Genomic DNA, 21907 nt, shown 5'->3' on the forward strand with positions numbered 1-21907 from the left:
ACTAAACTGGACGAAGAAGGAAAACTGCTCCAACAGAATTTCCAATGTGTACAACATTGTGAATCCTGAATTCTGGGGGGCTGTCAATCATAATTCGCCAGGCTGCTAAACCAACCGTCGTGCTCCGTTCCACCTGATGTTTCACGGCCGACCGTCCAATCGCATCCCACGGACGGGAGTTAGGGCGGGACCCAAAGTTGGAGGTGGGATTTAGCTACCGTCCATCTTTAGCTAGAGTACAACGAGATTGTCGAAAAGAAAATACAATTTGCAAGTAAAGAAGACTTTTGGGGGAATTAGCATTGCCTATAATTGAAAAGGACAAACGAAAGCCCAGACCCTAGGTAAATGTCGAAAACAAGCGTGAATCTAGACGGTCGGGTTGACCCAGTTTCCCTTTTTTCCTAAATGTGGCTAACTGGCTAGCTAAGCTGCTATCTAGTATTTTATGCAGTGGCTAGCCTGTTAGCCACATTTGCTAGTAGGTTAGCGAGTGGCAAATATTCTGATATTTATATATGAACCATGCACAACGCAACCACCACCATAACACGGCAGCAATGCGCCCTGATATATTAATGCACGAATATGAAATCTGTCCACCAGCACGAGCTATGAATGTGATATTATTGAGCAAAATACTACCTGTCGAGCTAAGCTGGTTAGCGTCATTATAGCCCAGTAACGATAGCTGGCTAGCTAGAGATAGCCGACGAGCATGTCAGTGGGCTCCTCGCTAACGCGTTTAATGTGAAACTGAATTAAATGGAAACATGTCTGAAATGCGTCGCTACACAAAGGTCGCGTCGGTGTTTTCAGCTTCCCATTTACATGTCCGTGGAGGTAACTGCTAACGACTGTGTTTTTGTGTACATATCTCTGCAAGTGAGCTAATGTTAACGTCAGTTCCATCCAGAGCTGGAGACTTGGGCTCGAGCCGCACTCGCATCGCTGCCGCTGTCTGACTTGTTTAGCCTTGATAACACCTGTCATTATTGTCATATATTATCTGACCGATGGCCGTGTTGATCCAGGGCTTGGGACTTGTTGTGACTTGCTCTGACTCTTGACTTGGACGTGACTCTCTTGGACTCTGACTGAAAGACTTAACATTAACAAAGAACAAAAAGACTGAGCTCAGCCTCAGAATCATGAGCTCAAAGGGTCCGGTGGTTGTCTCTCCCCTTGCACTGTTCACAGTTACATCTGTACATCTGTCCCCTAGCTCTGTCTGACAGACGGAATGTGGACATTGTCGTAGTCAAAGCCATGGCTGACAAGAGAAAACTACAAGGTAAGAGGCTTGACTTAACTGTCACAATGAGGGGTGTGTGTGTGAGAGAGAGAGAGAGAGGGGGTACTCTGGTACAGTACGTTTTGGTAAAATAATCTGTTGTCTCTCTAAAAGGGAGAGACTACAGGTCCTTTCCCTTTGGGAAAGACCAAATTACACCACCAAATAGTCCTGTGCCAATCATGCCAATCATGGCACATTGTGTCGTGTTGCAACTTCCATCTCATCCTTACTTAATTGGTATTAGTCGCAATTTGCACCACTAGATTTGTTTTAATAATCTAGAGTTGCAATACCCTCCATTGACAGACCATTGATCCAAATTGAATTTCAGATCTGCTTGTATTAAACTAAACTCACCAACATGGCAGATGTAGGGCAATCTTGAATTATCACCCTGCAAAGCATTTGTCTCATAAAAAAAAGTGTTGGGAGTTTGGAAGTGCTGCTGCCTCCTGCATTACGTGCACACTTCGAAAAAGAATCACCTGCACAGAATTTCTTGAACAGAAAGTAGCTCATAACATGCCTACAGTGGATATTTATGAGACAAATGCTTGCAGGGGGACAAGAATCGGAAATTCAATTTGGATCAATGGTTTGTCAACGGAGGGTATTGCAACTCCAGATTCATCCAATTATTAAAAAAATCTAGTGTTGCAAATTACGGTTACTTTGGTATAGTGTGTATCCCAGGTACTGGATCCTTTGGTTGAATAATAAGAGTTTAGTGTCTCATCTCATTCAGGATACTTATTGGTCTGGTTTTAGTAACGGCTTATTAGTGATTTAACTTAGCAATTAATAGAAATGCATGTGATTGGGTTTATAAATTGTAACCGACTTTCATTTCCAGGTGAAATCGACAGATGTTTGAAAAAGGTAGCTGAAGGAGTAGAACAGTTTGAAGATATATGGCAAAAGGTGAGAACATAACATACTTTTTATTGTACGCCCCGTTTCAAAAACAATTTTTTTCTTCTTCTGAAAACTGTCACGTTGCAATTTGTTTACATGTTTTCCAGCTTCACAATGCAGCGAATGCTAACCAGAAGGAAAAATATGAGGCTGACCTCAAAAAAGAGATTAAAAAACTACAAGTATGATAAATCAATTTATTTCATAGGGTCATCTCTTCCCCTTTTTGGCATTTGCCAGTTCTAATGTTTTCATCCCCTCTCCCCTCTACGCAGCGATTGAGAGATCAGATAAAGACATGGGTAGCCTCGAACGAGATCAAAGACAAACGGCAGCTAGTGGAGAACCGCAAACTCATCGAGACGGTACTTTTGTCCAACTATCGTTCATGGTTGTTTCCGTTATTCGACTCATGTGACGAAACCTATTGTACTCAATCTCCAATCTCCAATGTAACCATTTGTGACTTTTGTCTCGCCTCAGCAAATGGAGCGGTTTAAGGTGGTGGAGCGAGAAACAAAAACAAAGGCGTACTCGAAAGAAGGTTTGGGGCTCGCTCAGAAGGTTGATCCAGCTCAGAGGGAAAAGGAGGAGACGGGACAGTGGCTAACAGTAAGATGTGCACTATTCAGCTACACCTATTGCATATTTAAAAATCACACACGCTCTTATCATACATCAGCCAATCAAATCATCTCATTTCGTGCTCATACACACAAACACGCAAAGCTATGCATAGGAGGGGCTGTGCTTAAAGGGCAACGTCAAATACTTTGAACCCGTCCTGTTCATTCTATTGTGAGAAATGTTGGTATTTTCCAGTGCCTAGAGAGCGAGCTCTCAAGACACTGGTCTTGAGAGTCCACCTCAGACCTCACAATATAAAGTGAGTTGCAAGTGTTTTTAATGTTGTTTAATGCAATCAGGTAGGACATTTCGGTTTGGATGTATGGGCTGTCAAGACCAGAAAGTAGTTTATTGCCACTCGGTAGGCGTTCCTGCATAACTTCTGGTTATGGTGATGATGATGTCACGTGCATACCCTCTATAGAACGATAGGATTCAGTTATCCTTTTGTCATTCCCTGCTCTCAGAGTTAATCTGATAATGGAAAACTTGGGAATGAATGATTAGCCTTACAAAAGGCTGCAATCATAAATCATTTCAGCTCTCTCAATGATGCCATGAGTCTTCCTGATCACCCCCCACGGTGCGCCACACAGCATCCAGACTGTCTTGTTTTTTTTAGTAGACTTCTAAATCTAATCTGACACTGACACAAGGGCTCTGTTTGAAAGCACAACAACAAAAAATGGAGGAGTTAATGTGCTGGTTCTGAAGGCAAGGGAACATGACAGTGATAAATTAGTCACAGATAGATATATGCTAATAAACCTTTTTATGCTGTTTAAACATTCAAAAGGCTGTGGCAGGTTGTGACCTGAGGAAGAAATACTCTCACAATGTTGAGTGGCAGCTAGCTGGCTGTCCGACAGACCTAATTAGCCTAAGTATTTGACTGCCATTGTAAACACATACGCTCTGCAGTTAACTCTGAACACTTGAAGAATGCAATGTTCTGAATAACATACAACTATCATTCCGTGCTCTGAATATTCAATGGGTCTAGGGATGTTCGGTATTGGCTTTTTTGCCAATATCCGATTTTATGATATTGTCCAACTCTTAATTTCCGATTCTGTACAGGTACTGATATAGGCAGGCTTTTTTCCCCACCAAAAGTAAACTATATCAAACAAAATAGCTATCAATATAATATCTAGTTCAGACCTCCCAGATGCGCAACAGATTAATTCAAATCAAATGAGTTGATTCTTCTGCTGTAGATTTGTTTAGTCTGTAAAATAGCATGCATAAAAAACGATACGGATTTTCAGATATTGTATATTTATGCTATCATCTGCCGATAATATCGGGACATTATATATATATAAAATGGACATCCCTAAATTTGGAAACGGTGTAACCCACAACAGAACAACCTCCAATCCCTGGTTCTGTTCCCCAAGAAGATGGTCCGTTCATTCTTACAACCTTTCTTTCTTCCCCATCTAGAATACAATAGACACTCTAAACATGCAGGTAGACCAGTTCGAGAGTGAGGTGGAGTCTCTCTCGGTGCAGACCCGAAAGAAGAAGGGCGACAAGGAGGTGAGTATTGCTCCGTCTCATCCTGATTCTCAAAGTGCAATCTTCCTACATTTAGGTTCTCTGCAATGCTGCTGCCTCCCTCACGCGAAATATTGAGCTCTGCACAATGCTGTCTTGACTCCCCTTGCGTGCAACGTAGAAGCAGGATCGCATTGAAGAACTCAAGAGGTTGGTCGAAAGGCACCGGTTCCACATCCGCATGTTGGAGACCATCCTGCGAATGCTGGACAACGACTCGGTCCAGGTGGACTCGGTCCAGAAGATCAAGGACGACGTGGAGTATTACATCGACTCGTCGCAGGATCCTGACTTCGAGGAGAACGAGTTCCTGTATGACGACCTGGACCTGGAAGACATACGTATGTATCGTCGTCTTTTTGTGTGTTGTGAAGGTGCTTGGGGAAAAAATCTTAATATGCTGGGATTAATTTTGAGACTTTGAATTGGATGTAAAATACACACTTTGGCAGTTTAAAGCAAGACCGGAATAATGATGGTTTGTTGTGTGAAGCTTTATGGAGTTGTTTGGGTAATTGCTTTTATTGTTTAAGGGCTGCATTATCATGGATAATGTCATTACTTTTAGTATACATACAAGATGATTAATCAGGAATATGGGTAACAATCTCTTTTAAAAGTCTAAAGTGTTTCAATCATGTCAGTGATTGATAAACATTCAACGGCAAACAAATGCAATAAACAATCAATTATTCATCGTTATTCATGCAGTCCTACTTTGTGGCATTTAAAAGGCGGTGCATAGAAGCGGGGAACAAAAATCTCAGCAAAAATGTATTAATTATAAAGCTTTAGTGAGGATATTGATGTTGATGTTTTATATTGAACCACTTGAACACTGTCGGATCCTTTGACACGCTCTCTCTCCCTCTGCCGTAGCTGCAGCGTTAGTGGCCACGTCTCCGTCGGGTCAGGAGGATGAAATGTTCCTCCACTCCAGCAGCACTCCCACCTCCACCACCTCCTCCTCGCCTATCCCCCCATCCCCAGCCACATGCACTGCCGTGAGTTCTGGACCTTGTTACGCAGCCTCAGTTAATGGGTTGACCCGAATCCTGTCTTTCTATTGTGAGGAACACACAGAAAAATATCAGACATAATGCTGATCAATGCGTTCTGTTTCTCTCCAGAGCTCAGAAGCTTTTATGTTGGGATATTTGCGTCCTCTTCAAAATAGAACACCAGGATTCAGGCTTTTAAAGGAATACTCACCCCGTGGAGCCTTCGAAACACGGAGATTATTTTGTTTTTGTCGCATTAATCCAATAATCCAATATTTGACTAATGGGCTCTATGCACACAGAATAACTCTTCCTACTTCCTTCACAGGTGTTACTGATTAAGGCTCTGTTCCATTTTGTGTACAGTGGTTCTCAAACCTTTTAATTTCAATGACCCCCATAACTCTTGAGAGTGTACAAATGTGTACAATCTCAGAGTTAACACACTCGTACGGGGCCATTTGGAACCCACTAGAGTAAAGGACACTTTCAGACCCACTGGTGTAGCAGTGTTTCCAGTGAGCCAACACGCACAATAGTAGGCATACCATATTCTGAATTACCAAAAAGAGGACACATGCGCGCGTGCATGTGCGCATCGTGCATGTGTCGTGCGTGCGTGGTTCTGTTTGAATTAAATCAATCGGCCAATCGAGCGGCATCGGCCAGTCGAGCGTCTCCGTATCAAAAAAGTTTGGCTCCTAAATTTGATCAAATATGCTCTATATTAGTTATGTATTTATTTAAAGCAGTGGCTCTCAAAGGTGTGATCCAGGGACCCTCATGGTTCCTTGAGGGGGTTCCAAATGGACCCATTATAGGTCTAACTCTGAGAGTGTAACACATGGACCCAAATGGACCCTAGGCTTACAGGTCTGTAACTCTGAAAAAGAGAGAGACCAGCCTATTCTCCAAACCATTATCTTATGCTTTGCTAGGTTGTACAAAATAATATTGGGTCAATTTAATTTGCAGGACTCACCTCGCGCACAGCTGCCTTGTCTGTTGTTGACATGACATGGGCTTGCAGGACAGAACTTTTATTTGTGACAGATACATAGTTCCTTTGCAGACAATACAATCTGCTTCTCATTGGTCAGTCACAAAGCTAAGAAAACAGTAGCCTACTTTTTCTGCATGTCAATGATGATGAGATAGTTCTTTGGCATTTCAAGCTTTCCTCACGGAGAGCACAACAGTCTGACTCAGTCTGACTCTGCTCTGCGGTCGGGACCAGTGCTGTCAGCGCACAACGCATGCAGAGTTATGAATAATACACATTCCGGGGTTCGGGCTGAAAGTCCACCTCTCACAGTGTTTTTCCACTACGAACCATTGAACGTGCATTGTAATACACATTGGTCTGAATGGTCCGTGAGCGTAGCGATACATATACAGGCGATACGTGTAAAACCCTGGACATTTGAAGGAATTTATTAAACCTGCCCGGACCTGGGTTGCACATGTTTTTTTGAACTCCCTCTGGTGTTGTTGTGTTGCTAGCATGATTAGACTGACTGAGTGTCACTGTTTATTATGATACACTTTTAATTTCATAAAAATAAATAAAAATCATTTCATTTCTTTTAAACCGCGGTAATGAACCCGATACCGCGGTATGCGTTACATACCGGCGGTATGGCGGTATTGCGGTTATTGCACCCAGCCCTAGGTAAGCCTACACAATAGCAGCACCCTGACTCTGTTTGACTAGACTGGAACAGAGCCTTAATTAGTATAATCGGTAACACCTGTGAAGGAAGTAGTGAAGGGGCCCAGGTTCTTCCCAAAATGGAGTGTGTGAATAGAGCCCATTGAAGTTAATGGGGAATAAAAACCAATCTTAACAAGTGCAATACTATATTTAAAACATTGACTTTGAACCTGGATCATCAGGCCTCTCTCAGTGATTCGACTGTGAGAGTTGTTTTGGAGTTTATATATATTTCTTAAGGGTTTTCCAAAGGTCTCCTACCACAGCAATGTCGGCAAATATTGAATTATTGGCTTAGGAAAACAATTTGTGTTCACTTAACCCATTTTGGGCGGGAACCCCTTTTGGTGTTAGCATTATGTTATGCTTTAGCTATTGAAAAATAGCAGATCTACAAGCTATTTTTGAAAAATCGTGAAAATATTTTTTAGAGGATTTAGATTTTTTTTTGGAGGTCAAGCCTAAATGGGTTAACTGTATATGCATGCCCAGTTAGTCCATGTGCGCTGATTAGATGACACATTTGAAAAGTGGATGGTCAATGGTCATGCCAACGTGTCTCCTTTTCTCCTGTAGGAGAACTCGGAGGACGAGAAGAAAAGGGCCCGGTGGACAGACAGTGAAGTTGGTCAGGTACGAGGCTGGAATCGTTACTGTCCGTAGATGAACAATTAGCTCTTCATCTTTGGTCATTTAGTAGAGCCCAACCGATATATATCGGATTGGCTGATATATCGGTCCTTATTAAACTTCTTTGATGACATTGGTGATAATATAGGTATCGGCAATTGTGCAGCCGATGTATTGCGATGTTTCAACCTGGTTTCCCTGTTTTGGTCATTATAGGTGGACATTTATTATATAACTATTATTTTGTAATCTATGTACATGTGTTAATTTTCATTTGTTTGTTTATGTTTATTTGTTCATGTTTATGTTTCTAATTCATTTAAATATTCTTTTTTTTTTAAACAAAATATTGGTCAAAACACTAGGACTATCCAAAACCGGGAGCAACATCAGACCCAAACATCTGGCATTGGTCGGGCTCTACTTTGGAACCAACAGTGAGCCAATGTTTATGTTCTCTTCACGACTCATGCATCAAAAGAAATTAAGCCACACTTTTGCTCTGTTTGTCCATAGTTGGATGGCGATGTACTGCTGATGTAGTTGTACCATCTCCCCCCTCCATGGGCCTCCATAGCGTATTGAAATATAACTCTGTTCCACGTAGGCTATATTCTGTATTCCAGTTGCCATCAGTTCGATTCTCTTAAGAAAGCCTTTTTTGTGTTTGTTGCCGTCCTGTCATTTTGCAGTCGCCCGTGAAGAACGGCACCCCTTCCTTACTTTCTTCCTTATCTTCCTCCACCACCTCGGGTTCCTCTTCGTCGTCCTCGCTGGTGTCCATGGCGAGCATCGTCGGGGGCATCCCGATTGTTCCCACCAGCAACAGTCTTATAGGAAGCTTCAGCAGCGCGGTGCAGCAACACCAGCATCAGTCTCCACTACTGCAACCACAACTGCAGCAGCAGCAGCAACAAGCCCAGCCACCAAGCCAGCAACAACAGCAGCCACCACAAACAAAACCCTCTGCTCCCTCAAACACCCCCAGCCCGCCCAGCCACCCCCTCCTCTTACCAGCCTCCACCGCCCCGTCTCTCCCCACACCCAGCACGCCCAGTTCGGTGGCGCCCATCTCCCTAGCCCAGCCTCTGCCCGGGCCGTCCCCGGCCTCCAGCCTCGGACTCGGGCTCGGGCTCGGGCTCGGACTGGGTCTGAGCAAAGTCGGCATGACGGGGACCAGCACTGCCAACCAGCTAACCAGCTTAGGTCTGGGTGGCATGCCCTCGTCCCTGAACACCATGGCGGGGCTGATTGCCGGCTCCACCCCCGCCCCTTACGCCCAGGCGGCGGCATCGGGCGGCTTGGGTCTGAGCGGCATCGGCCAGTCGAGCGTCTCCGTAGAGAGCGGCGTCTCCTCCCTCCCCACCTCTGGCTCCAGTGGAGTCACCACCAACGGCGCTGGCACGGGCTTGGGTTTGCTGGGTTCGAGCCCTGCCCACAGCTCTTTGACTGGAGGGATCCTGGGTCTGGTCCCTGGGCAAAACGTGGCCACTGGAACACCTCAGGTGCCCCCCAGCCCCGTCAGTGCCGCCCCCGTGGGGGTCGTAGGCATGATGGGAGGGAATGGAGGTGTAGGCGGAGGAGTAAATGTTGCTCCAGCTAGACCGCCAAGTGGACTGAAACAAAATGGAAGCACAAGTAGGTCCACTTACTTGTCCTTTTGGTTTTGTTTGTGTTCCCTGAATGACAAGTACGAAAATGTTTCTATAACTTTGTTTTACAGTGGCCTTGTTGCATTGTATTAATTAGCCAGTAAAGTATTGCATGTACACAAAAGAGTTTTTAAAGGTGATGTAAGTGATATTGTTCAGTCTCCAGCTCTTTAGTAAACAGAACATTCATCTTCAGTTTAGGATACCAACTTGGAAGTGCAAAATTGAACAGACAAAATTGGAATAGGAAAACACTGTAAATGTCTCTCTCCTCCTCATTGGATGAAATTGGTGACCTAACTATAAATTATGTATTTTATGTTTTTATTTTCATTTTTTTAAGAGCTGGAGATGAACTCTCTGTATAGCAAGGATTACTATAAAAATAATTAAAATATAGAGCTTTTTCTTTTAATGAATAATATCACAGCACCTTTTAATGTGGAGAACAACAGGATTCAGGTTATAAGGTTTTAAAGGTATATTCAGTGATTTCACTTAATTCAAATATCACTTATTTTTTTGTTTTGTTGTGATAATCCTCCCTACTATAGAGTGTGCTGACCATATAAGGAGGTCCTCCCTGTCCCCAGTTAACCCCTGGGGGTCAAAAAACCTTAGGTTTCGTTTTTGACTCTCTATCCTGATTGGACGAAAGGCTGGGTCCCACAGCCAAAAACGAAACCTAAGGTTTTTTGAGTGAAATCACTGAATATACCTTTAAGTATTAACCCAGTATTATTGTGTACTTAATACTATTGTGTTTTATGTTCAAACAGGGATTCATCTGTTGGTTTATTATAAAATATATTTAAAAATATATTATTCAGTGGCAATGTGGCATTATTAATAATTCTAGCTGTATAGTAAAAGAGCAACTTAACAAAAAAAAAAGAGTGACAACATTTCGATCCGCAATGGATCTTCTTCAGGTCAGACACGAAGAAGATCAATTGCGGATGGAAACGTCATACTACAGCCAATAGAATGTGGAGTCCTCTCTTTATTGTGTTGGCCTTTTTGGCCCAGCAGCCGTTGTCCACGTGTCGTATGGCTTGAGATGATTATTACCGCGGTCACACCTGTGTCTCTGTCTCGGTGACCTTCTCCCCCTCTCCTCCTTTCAGGTTACAGTGCCGTAGTGGCAGAGAGTTCTACAGAGTCAGCGCTAAGCACACCTAGCCAATCGCAGAGCAGCCAGCCCTCATCGCTCACCTCCTCAGCCAGTCAGCCGTGAGTGGTCCAATTCATAAGACCAGCTAGGCAGACATGGATGTAGGGCTATAACTATTATTTTTACTTGCGATTATTGTATCGATTTTTGGAAACAACTGGGGAATACATTTGTGTATCGGAGGAGACAACAGTGGTACACCCTCACAAAGATCAACAGTATGGGTTGACATTAACAAGGACTGTGCACTTGGGCAGTAATTGGCATACTGACTAAATACTGACCAAAAAAAGTCATATGCATGCAATGTGGATTACATGGTGTGGTACAGCAAGAGCTCGGCCAGATGGCTTAACGGTGATAATGTTTCATCCTTATTGAACTTGAAGTCACACTCTTATTTGTCTTCAGATAGGACAGTAGTGTGTTTGAATAGGACAGTGTTTAACCCATTTTGACCTGAGGACGATTCTTAAAAAATGTCTTCTAAATCCTAAAAGTTTTATGAAAAACCTATGTTTCTATGTCAGTGGTACTCAACCTTTTTCATGTCAAGGACCCCCAGAATTATCTGTATTTGGCCCGCCGACCCCCATCTCAAAATATGTTGTTCCAGGCAGGGACCCCACCCCAGAAGCAAAGATTTGAGTTAAAAACGTTCGCTCTGAAAGAATAAATTAATATATTCAAAGATTTGCACCACATTTTCACGATTTTTCAAAAATAGCAGACCTACAAGTTCATGAGCTTGTAGATCTGCTATTTTTCTAATATCCAAAGCATAACATAATGCTTAGGACACCAAAAGGGAACCCCTTATGTTGTTAGCATTATGCTATGCTTTAGCTATTGAAAAATAGCAGATCTACAAGCTCATAGCGCGCCACCGAGTGGCGCGCTACGAGCTTGTAGGTCTGCTATTTTTGAAAAACGACTGACATAGAAACATAGCTTTTTCAGAAAACTGTCGGGAAGACATTTTTAGAATCTGATCTCAGGTCAGAATGGGTTAATCCACCTGGTCGTCGTGAGGCGGTGCTGCTGGAGAGCACCCTGAACTTGGGCTACAAGTTGGCGACCCCACATGACAAACGTTAACTTTCTCCCTTTCTCTCGCTGCTCTCTCTCGGCCTCGTCGGCAGGATGGACAACGGTCCCAGTCTGATCAGCTCCATCACCCTGCCCCCGAGCTCTCCGTCCCCCTCGTTTTCTGACAGCACACCCGGAGGAGGGAGCCTGCTCAACGGGCCCCACTCCTACACGCAGCCCTCCGAGGGCCTAAAGGTGAGCAGCGTCGATCTATCTGTGGCTTTTAATACTGGTTTAGTAGTTTCACATTATCCACTTTAAAGGAGAATTCCATCCTAGAAGGCTTTCTTACCTTTATTTGTAGTTGTTACGTCCCCGACAAAGAGGTCCAGGTGTTATTTTGTGCAAAAAGTGCATTATTGGCTATTTCCCCTAATATAAGCCATCAATGGGGGTTGGGTTTTTGTGCTAATTCGCTTATTTCCATCGAAATTAGTGTGCCACTCACTTGGAAACAATCAAATTAGCACCCCATAACACACCCCATAGCCCCATTCAATTAAATGCAATTCATTGAGGGCTTATGGTAGGGGAAATGGCCAATAATGCACTTTTGCACAAAATAACATCTGCACCTCTTTGGTGGGGACGTAACAACTACAAATAAAGGTAAGAAAGCCTTCTAGTATGGAATTCTCCTTTAAGCCTTGTATACAGTACATTGTCATACGTCAAATGGTAAAATTTGCTGAGTTGTGTCGCGTTTTGAGCCTCCTTTTTATGGCAAGTTAGGTCCATCTGGTCACCTAGACCAGGTCTGAACTTTCAGGTCGACCTGCACTATGTCAAATAAAATTGCTAATTATAAGCCTAATAAACAATTTGAAGCTTCAACTCGTAGGGGTAAAGTGAGTTCAATCATATGAGGTGATATTCATTTTTACGTAAAGTATATGAACGATTTCATTGGCATAAAACATTGCTTGGTGCTTCCATTAACTCCTTTATTGCGCGCTAATTGTAACATTAACCACAGCTCCGGGTGCCAGCACTTGTCTTCACTCTAACTACACTGTGTTTGCCCGCCCCTCCCCCCCATACAAATGTGCAGGGGAAAAAAACAGTTTTAGAACACAAACCAGCCCTTAACCTCTCGTCAGAAGCTTTAACATGGCGCCAGCATCGTAGGGAAAAGGCACAAATTAAATCCGAAATGTCGATGGCAGAAAATCCACCAAGGACAGCGATTTTAGAAGAAGAGTTATGAGTGTTTGAAAATCCACCTCTCCACTGCTCTCAACTGAAAATATATATGCCTTCCCATAGTTGGAACAGTGGGGCGTCGCTATAGGAACCGGACCAATGTTAAAGGCTTCCGTAGGCATCAACCAATATATAGACGGAGTCCATGTTGGGGTACGTATATATACGGACTTGGTATATGACGCCACCTAGCGTCGACGTACGTACATATATGGACATGGGAGAGAAAGAATTAAGGATAATTGACGGAAGCTTTCATCCAACCTCAAAAGTAAATACATTTTCTTTTTTGCAAGAGAGGTCCCATGGGAATACATCCCAGTGTTAGTTAGTGTCTTAGCTCATTAGCTCAACTATTGAGCTAAGACAAATCCATACAGTTATAATATGTATGCACTCAAATTACCTTTCTCTTGTAAACCAGTACCAGTAAATCAGTTTCCGTGCCAAGAACCCTCAAATAGAGCTTTTGCTGCACCCCATCTGAAAATGTGTTGTGCCAGGGACAGACTTTCAGTATTTGTTTAAAAACGTTAAAAAAAAATAGCAGATGCGCTTGTGATGCGCTTTGGACTTGTATATCTGCAATTTTTTTGCAACGTTATAATCTAAAATGACAGGTGCTTTCCCCCCCCACACACGCACGCACACACAGACAGACGAACAGACATGTTTCTCATTCATTCTCATATCCTCATGTTCTACTACAACTTACTCAACCGTACTCTTTCTATCCTCCCTGAATCCTCTCCTGTAATTCTCCGTGCTCCTCATCTCCAGGCTCCGGAGCCTCTCAGTTCTCTCAAGGCCATGGCCGAGAGAGCAGCGCTGGGATCTCGTCTGGACGGAGAGATCTCAAACCTACACCTACCAGACAGAGGTCAGTAGCATCACCACCACGTCTGCACCTTTGTTAAATTGACACACACGCACACATGTACACACACACACACACACTACTGTCGCTCTAAGTAATTAGTCTCATGTCGCGCAGCTGCGCATAGTTGATCCTGCCGGGAGCTGCCTATGCCATAAAAAGAATAGGTGAGTTCCAGGCTACAGTTCGGGTGACCACGTCATAGACCGCCACGTAATGCGGAAGTGCCGTTTTTTTTTCAGCTGTGCATTGTGGCCCGTGATAACGTCACTGACTTTACCTCTGCGTTTACAACCGTGCGACAGCTTTAGTTCCCACAGCGGGGGCCCAGATTTTGCAGTTTCCCTTTTCCGTGATGCGATCGCGATGGAGCGATTTGCGGTGAGCGGTGAAAAAAAGCACGAGTCAGTGGCCAAAGACACTTCGCCGTATGCCGCCTTCGTTCAAAACATATGCTTTGTCTGACTCTGGGATACCGAAGAACTCGCCAGTTTACCAAGTCGCCACGGCGAAAATTCTTCATCAATGTCTTCATCGTTATGCTAACATGCTGTATTTTGTGCAATTAAATGGTCAGCTAGATGATGATAAAAAGGTGAGTATGTGAATACCAATGATAAGTCGGTACCATTTCAGGAATTGTTTACTATTGCATTGTTTCGGTACTTTGGTGTTTTTAGCATTCCTACTTTCTCTAGTGTTAACTCTAAACAACTATCCTCTCTCAATTCAATGCAATTGAAATGAAGGTGAAGTAAAACAAAAATGCACTAAATCGTGACGAGTTGGTAAACTGGCGAGTTCTCCGGATACCTTTTTGTCTGTGTGTCTCACTCGGACACACGATATTTGTGGAGAAACGACAACACGGACGCGTGGCGTTAGCGGCGTGCAAGCTTCTAGTTGACACACGGACCAGTGACCACACACACACACACACACATGGTGCACATTGTGTACAGAGGTCGTCGCTCTGCCCTGCTAAGCATAAGTATTGCATGCGTGGTGAAACTGAGAAACATGACCTCAGAGTTGATGTCTCATCCCCTCAGCACTGTTGGGGGAGAATTGGCCACATATATAATTCATTGTATGACAAATAAAATATCCAATCTGCAGGATCAACATCTGTAACATTTGGGAAAAAAAGGTTAAATATGAAAAACAACCATAGAAAAACATTTCTGACATAATGATCTATGATGATGATGACTTTAGTCTTGCCGGAATATGGAGAGACAGCAGGGTGGCCTGCGCTTGCATAATTCGCTTGGGCCTACAACAAATCTTACAGAGCCCAATTCTGTACAAACAACGGAATATGCACACACAGGATTTATATTTCTTTCTGGCAGATCAATGGTGTCATTTTGATGACTGTCAGTCAAATTCGGGCAAGGTGTAGGCCTAATCACACACATTAACTTTTGTGCCGAAACGGTGAAGGTCAAGGTCACAAACGATGTCCAGATCAAAATGACATGACATCCTGACTAGGGGCAGACATTGTTAGGTGCCAGACGATTCAATTCCGATTCAGAGGGCTACAATTCAATTATGATTTGATTACAGATTCATCGTCTACCCCTTACAGTGTGACTAATATACAACGTGCTTTCATTTACTTCCATTATCTTCATCTTGTATCTACTATCTATATGTGCCACGTCTCTGCGTACGTGTGTGCGTGCGTGTGTACGGTTGTAATGCACGTAACTCGAGAACCGTTTGACCCACCGACTTCACATTCGACACGTATCGAGTCGGTCAGACCCACAGTTCTCCAGAACTGCCAGTAGGTCTAATGAGGCCAACTCCTTTCACCTGGGCCAGGCTCTGCGGTGGGCCTAATGAGGCCAACTCCTTTCACCTGTGCAATTTCCAGCGTTTGCAGTCTACACATACACAGATCTCCATGTGGGACACCGGCTGACAGTTAAAACGGGTGCTATGACAACGTATATCATTAGGTTCCCAAGTTGCATCGTTCCCAAGTAGGCCGGTGGCCGACTGCGACGGGCACGTACAGGTCTAGTTGATAATAAAAACAAGAGATATGCCACTGTCAACTGGAAGGTTATATTGAACAGCATCGACAATTGCAGAAAACTCACAGGAAGATAATCAAGTCCTTTTTTGTAAATTGTTTTTTTTAATCAAATAATGCTTTTTAAAATAATCGATTTTTACATTTGTGAATCGATTAACAATCGTCCATGTCGGCATCGCGATTAAATCTAACAATCGATTTTATTTTCCACCCTTCCTTCCATCCTTCCTGACAAACGTGCACCGTTTCTTCCCGTAGACATCTTCTCCAGTTCGTCTGCAGCCCCCGGGACCCCTGCTGCCTCCCAGCCGTCCCTGTCAGAGGTCAGCATCCCCCCCTCGCTGGGAGTGTGTCCACTGGGCCCCACGCCTCTCTCCAAGGACCAGCTTTACCAGCAGGCCATGCAAGAGTCAGCGTGGACACACATGCCTCACCCCTCGGACTCCGAAAGGATCAGGTAAAAATAGCCGATTTGTTCGTCTACATATTACGTAAATTTTCCATTCATTGTCAATGGCATTTAATGTTGGTGTTTCCACAAAGAGCTGATTTGTTCAGACACATATGTCAATTGCAAATGTGACGAGTTCAGGACAAAGAAATCATAGCCGGTTTTGTTTTCATGCATGTTCTTTGTGAGATTCTATACTTTACACTTCATCATTTTATACGATGCCCTAATGCCGCCCCCCCCCCCCCCCCCCCCCAGAAGCAAAGATTTGACGCTCGCTCTGAAAGGATTTATATTCAAAGATTTGCGTCACATTTTCACAATTTTTCAAAAATAGCAGACCTACAAGTTCATAGCGTGGTACTCGGTGCCACGCTATGAACTTGTAGATCTTCTATTTTTAAATAGCTTAAATAGCTGTTTTTAAATAGCTTTAAACATTCCGCTTAAAACACCAAAAGGGGTTCCCGCCCAAAATGGGTTAACATTGTACTGCAGTGAAGCTGAACCTTAGAGTATATATGAATAGAGACGGCACCCGGAGGAAATGGACATAGTGGCCGAATTTTGTATTGCAGCGTGGGCCCAAACACAAGGTCCGTTGACCATCATTGTGCACGTTCACGATGACACGTGAACGCACGTGAACGCGTGCAATGATAGTCAACGGCAGCGCGTTCATGAGTTTGGGGCAAATCCATCCCAGAATGCACTCTGTTCCTACCCGGAAGGAGGAGTGAAATCGCCTCATGCGCTTTAGAGCAACTTAATGCAAGTGGATGGGAGGAGAACTCTAAGTATACTCTAAGTAAGAGCTAAACACATGCTTGTGTGGAAACGTATCGATTGTTTTGATTGATTGTTTTCTTCCCCAATTTTCTGGTTTTCCAGGCAATACCTGATGAGGAACCCCTGTCCCACCCTGCCCTTCCACCACCAGATGCCCCCTCACCATTCAGACTCTATAGAGTTCTACCAGAGGCTGTCGACAGAAACACTATTCTTCATCTTCTACTACCTGGAGGTATGGAACAACCACACATACATGTATGTAACCGCTCAACCACAGTTCTGGCCATGGTCACGATCACATTCGTCCCCCCAAAAAAATAGCTGATCTTCAAGCTCGCAACAGCGAGCTTGAAGATCTTTGTCAAAGAGATTTGGTGTGAGGGGAAACAAATAGGGGGACAGAGTATATAGACCCCTGCGGGACATCGGTCAACAAAGTGTTTACACAAGCAGAAACAGTGATGGCACCATCTTGCACCTCTATGTTCACCATAGCAGAGGTGATAGTAGGGAAGGGTGCCCGATCAATACTCACAGCAACAGGAGCACTGGTAGCAGCAGCCACTGATGCCTCTAGGTGTGTCAGCTCCAGAAATTGTGGGGAATCTGGTGCCTCCGAAGAGAGTTGAGGAAAACCTTGGTGGGCAGGCATATCTCCAGGTGACTCTAGGGAGAAGGTAGTGGGATGATGACCATCCAGCTGAGGGAAATCCTGCTGAGGTTGATGATGAATGTTGGGTGAACAGGTGATATTTCCTATGCCATGTCTGCGACTCTGGACGTGTATCCAAGGCTCCAAACAGGGTGTTGAGGTGTTTTTGGGTCTCGCCCCACGTCGGATCCAGGCTTGTGTATCTATGATGAGTAGACTGTGCGCCACTGAGTGGCGCGCTACGAGCTTGTAGATCTGCTATTTTTGAAAAATCGAAGAACCACTGACATAGAAACATAGCTTTTTCAGAAAACTGTCAGGATGTAGAAGACATTTTTGTAATCTGATCTCAGGTCAAAATGGGTTAAGTGGTTAAGCCTTGGTATGTGGGCGGAAGTGGCCAGAGGTAGAGCGTCCGATTGGTACCTATTTCAATCCCGGGCTCCCCCAGAGTTGGTGTCGAAGTGTCCTTGAGCAAGACTCTGAAACCCCTAATTGCTCCCGATGTGCAGGTTGGTGCCTTGCATGGTTTCCACTGCCATCGGTGTGTGAATGTGTGTGTGAATGGGTGAATGTAATGCAAAATCTCTTATGTAAAGCACTTTGCATAAAAGCGCTATATAAATGCATTAATGCACCATTTTCCATTCTTTGGAAAGAAAATAGCAGATCTAATGAGCTCACGTGTGATATAATTACAGTATAATATCATCATGGCCTCTTGTAAGTTATGGCATAACTACTTTCCACCTGGCATCCCTATTTGGGCATGTAATTGTGGTTTTGCCCTAAATTTCAAAGAAGATCTACAAGCTCACATACCTCCCTAATAAGAGATAATGGAATTAAATGGCATTTTTTTACCTCGTGAAGAAGAAATTCCTGATTACGTACCTTTGATCCCATAGAGGTGTAGTTTGATCCACTTTCCCTATTCCATTGAACCTAGTCACACAGAACCTTTTTTCTCCTGATCGATGCTGAGCAGAAGTCTTCTCAGATCCACTCGGGTAACACACCTAAGTTAGATTTGGGTCCCCAGGTATTAGAATCGGAACTGATCTGGACGCAGAGACCATATACCCAAAAACTGTACTGGTCTCGCGTGTTGTCGGGTACAGCGACAACAGAATCTGTCATCATAATGACCTTAAGGAATTAACCCATTTAGACCTGAAAAAAAGGACCCAATGCCAGAGTGTAATTGGTTTTCGATGGTGACGTAATGACGATTTGTTTTAGTGTTGGGAGGGTTAAAGGTAATGCTCCTATGTATACATGTAATAATTTGACAGTTTGTAGCGGTCATAAGTACTTGCACGCTCTGCTTGCGCACTATTAAAAATTTAAATAAAGATCTTCTAAATCATGACAATTTTCTGAAAAATCTCATGTTTTTATATCAGTGGTGCTCAATATTTCATGTCAAGGACCCCCAGAATTATATTTATTCGGGCTATGGATCCCCCCTGGGGGACCACGTTTGCCAAATGATATAGGGCGCAACGCTATATGCTATTAAATGTTAAATATATTCATACTGTTCAATTGTTCATGTGGCTTCCCCTCTTCCAGGGCACCAAGGCTCAGTATCTGTCAGCCAAGGCTCTGAAGAAACAATCATGGAGGTTCCACACCAAGTACATGATGTGGTTCCAGAGACACGAGGAACCCAAGACTATCACTGATGAGTTTGAACAGGTGAAAGGCCTATTGCTGGTATTTATACAGATATGATATGATGGAGCATGCTGTAGATGCAATCTGTTTCAAAGTGACAAAGAAAAATACAGACTACAGAGAGATGAGAATGTCTCGGAATGTGAAATGTAGCGATGAGCGGTTGAATCTCTAGGCCTGTTACCAGACCAGACAGTGGCCTTGTGGTTAGAGTGTCCGCCCTGAAACTGGGAGGTCGGGGGTTCGATCCCCGGCCGGGTCATACCAAAGACTGTAAAAATGTGACCCAATGCCTCCCTGCTTGGCACTCAGCATCAAAGGGTTGGATTGGGGGGTCTAATCTACTAATCAAATGATTCCCGAGCTCACCGCACCTTGGCTGCAGCTCACCGCTCCAAGAGATGGGTCAAATGTGGAGAACAAATTTCACTGCGGTAACGTGTGTGACAAATCGTATGACTTTGACTTTGAGTCTCCCCACACTCACAAGAGGTCACATAGCACCCTCACACACCTGCCACAATGTTAAACACATACCATGCACACAAGCACATGCTGCTTTGTATATTAAAACTGCACACAAGCAAATGTAAATAGATACCGGCACACAGTATTGTTGAATATTTTAGTAATCCATTCATTTAGAAATTGTGGGTTTAAATTGTAAATGTTTCTAATGTATGCTTTTTAGCTGATTAGCTTTTTAAAGGGGTGGAATAAAACTAATGTTTTTCACCAACATAATAATAATGCTATACATTCAGGTCTAGAATGACCGTTTTGTTTAATGAGTGAACAGCCGCCATTATTCCATGTGTTATTCTTGAAGGCAAACAAATCAAGGAAACTAAACTACAAGCCTTTTGCAACAGAGGTTTCGTAAGTGCGTCAAGTCGTCTGTTGCACCTTTTTTTTAATGAAATAATGATCCGACTGTTCCTCTCACTTCTCTGCCTCCATTCCAGGGCACTTACATTTACTTTGACTATGAGAAATGGGGCCAGCGGAAGAAGGAGGGCTTCACCTTTGAGTATAGGTACCTCGAAGACAGAGACCTCCAGTGACGGACACAAGAGAGGGGACTGATGGCGGAAAGACAGAGAGGGAGAACGTGCTGCTGTTGACATTCCGAGACTGAACTCCATACTGTGGCTAGAGATTGTGATGTGTAGTAGAAGCCCCTCTCCTATAACGGAGACCGGTGTCCGTAATAGGCTGCGTCTCACGTGAAGCCCCATGCCCCTCCCTCACACCACCGCCGTCACCCCAGCCGTGGTCAGAACCCCCTGTTGGCGTGCCCGAGTGGGGGAGGGTCTACGGGTGTCATTGGAGATCTTGCGTTTGTGCCTGTCTTTGTGCACACTCAGTATGTGGCATTAAGCCTGATTTATGCTTTGTCGTTACGAGGGCAGTGCAAGTCGAAAACAGCCCGTGTACGAGCTCGCAGCACGTCAACATCATCGACGCGTTGAGAGCTTGTAGATGGGCTGTCTTCGCCATGTAACACCGTCGTACGGTGGAACATGAATTAGGCATTAGGAAAGCCTAACCCATGCATGTTTCTCATGTTTTAAGTTTTTCCTTTTTTTCCTTTTTCATACCCCCCCCTCCCCCTACCCTTTCCGTTTTCATCAAGGTGATTTCTCTGTACCACGCTCCTACCCCGACACAAGCCTTTGACTTTACAAAACGAAATACATTTGGATTAAATCTTGTTCTGTTAAAATTGGCCAAGTTGTACTTACTGTAATTCGGTGGTGCAGAAATGGGGGGGAGGTGGGTGGGTGTGGGGGTGGGGGGGGGGGGGGGGGGGTTAAGCAGACATGTAGGAAAATGGCTTCATTTGAGGCCCTACAATGCCTGTTGAAAATGGTCACTATTAGAGATAGTGAGCGATTATCAATAGTTATATTGATATTGTCTTGGTCGATTTAAAAACACTGATTGAGAATGACCACACAGGGCCTCTCCCTGTGCCAGGGAAAGAGTCCTTATTGGACATGAATTAAATTGCTATGCAATTGAACTCGTCTCCGACTCCCTCTCTCTTTACAAATAAAGTGTTTTTAAGTTTACCTGTAAATAGAGAACGCTTCATCCTTACTGGGCGTGTTCATGTTTGTGAAAAAAATAAAAATCTAAATCTAAAAAACAAGCGTTTTTGAGAAATCTTGAGAGTCCATTTTGTTTTCACCCTCAACGCAGAAATAATTCCACAGCCATTTTTCAGCCCGGTGAATGTGTTTTATGTCCCTTATTCACTCAATACAACCTTGTGCCACCTCCCTCAAAATGACCTTGAGTCAGCTTCTACCCAGTCAGTACCTTGGTTTAAAGTTCTCTATGCCCTGCATTCTTTTGTCGTTACCTCATCATCACAACTTAAATTTCCACTGCTGTGTTTTACCACCTGATATTTCAAGTTATAAAGAAAACCCCTATCTATACAGTGAACTGGTGAATGTGCACTGATTGAACTGTTTACATGTCGAGTGAAAAGCACGTACCAATCTGCTCCAAATAACCTGGTGGTGGATTGA

At 43.8% G+C, this 21907-nt stretch overlaps 1 protein-coding gene across 6 annotated transcripts; it reads left to right on the plus strand.

Annotated features, from left to right (window-relative positions):
• Positions 1-203: 203 nt before the first annotated feature.
• On the plus strand, positions 204-21393 carry cnot3a (CCR4-NOT transcription complex, subunit 3a). Of its 6 annotated transcripts, none has more exons than XM_083761561.1 (20): positions 204-344; positions 1226-1294; positions 2151-2218; positions 2320-2394; positions 2488-2577; positions 2696-2824; positions 4289-4384; positions 4524-4743; positions 5282-5406; positions 7694-7750; positions 8113-8184; positions 8440-9385; positions 10527-10632; positions 11716-11857; positions 12929-13018; positions 13646-13745; positions 16051-16249; positions 17135-17267; positions 19263-19388; positions 20333-21393. In XM_083761561.1, exons 2-20 carry the CDS (start codon positions 1270-1272, stop codon positions 20429-20431), a joined length of 2898 nt encoding a protein of 965 aa, XP_083617687.1. In that variant the 5' UTR covers positions 204-344; positions 1226-1269; the 3' UTR covers positions 20432-21393. The 6 variants fall into 6 exon arrangements, with proteins under 6 accessions (XP_083617687.1, XP_083617690.1, XP_083617689.1 ...); XM_083761564.1 differs by having other exon boundaries at positions 8524-9385; XM_083761563.1 differs by having other exon boundaries at positions 5288-5406.
• Positions 21394-21907: the final 514 nt, after the last annotated feature.

This window comes from Protomyctophum parallelum (genome assembly GCF_964188405.1).
Source record: "Protomyctophum parallelum genome assembly, chromosome: 3".
Classification (NCBI taxonomy): Eukaryota; Metazoa; Chordata; class Actinopteri; order Myctophiformes; family Myctophidae; genus Protomyctophum; species Protomyctophum parallelum.

What these genes read in the sequence shown, in the direction of transcription:
- cnot3a (XM_083761561.1), top strand. Translation starts at nt 1,270, where the DNA reads ATGGCTGACAAGAGAAAACTACAAG. An exon ending in GAAACAAAATGGAAGCACAA is followed by an intron (nt 9,386 to 10,526) that starts GTAGGTCCACTT and finishes TCCTCCTTTCAG; the next exon opens with GTTACAGTGCCGTAGTGGCA. An exon ending in CCTACACCTACCAGACAGAG is followed by an intron (nt 13,746 to 16,050) that starts GTCAGTAGCATC and finishes TTCTTCCCGTAG; the next exon opens with ACATCTTCTCCAGTTCGTCT.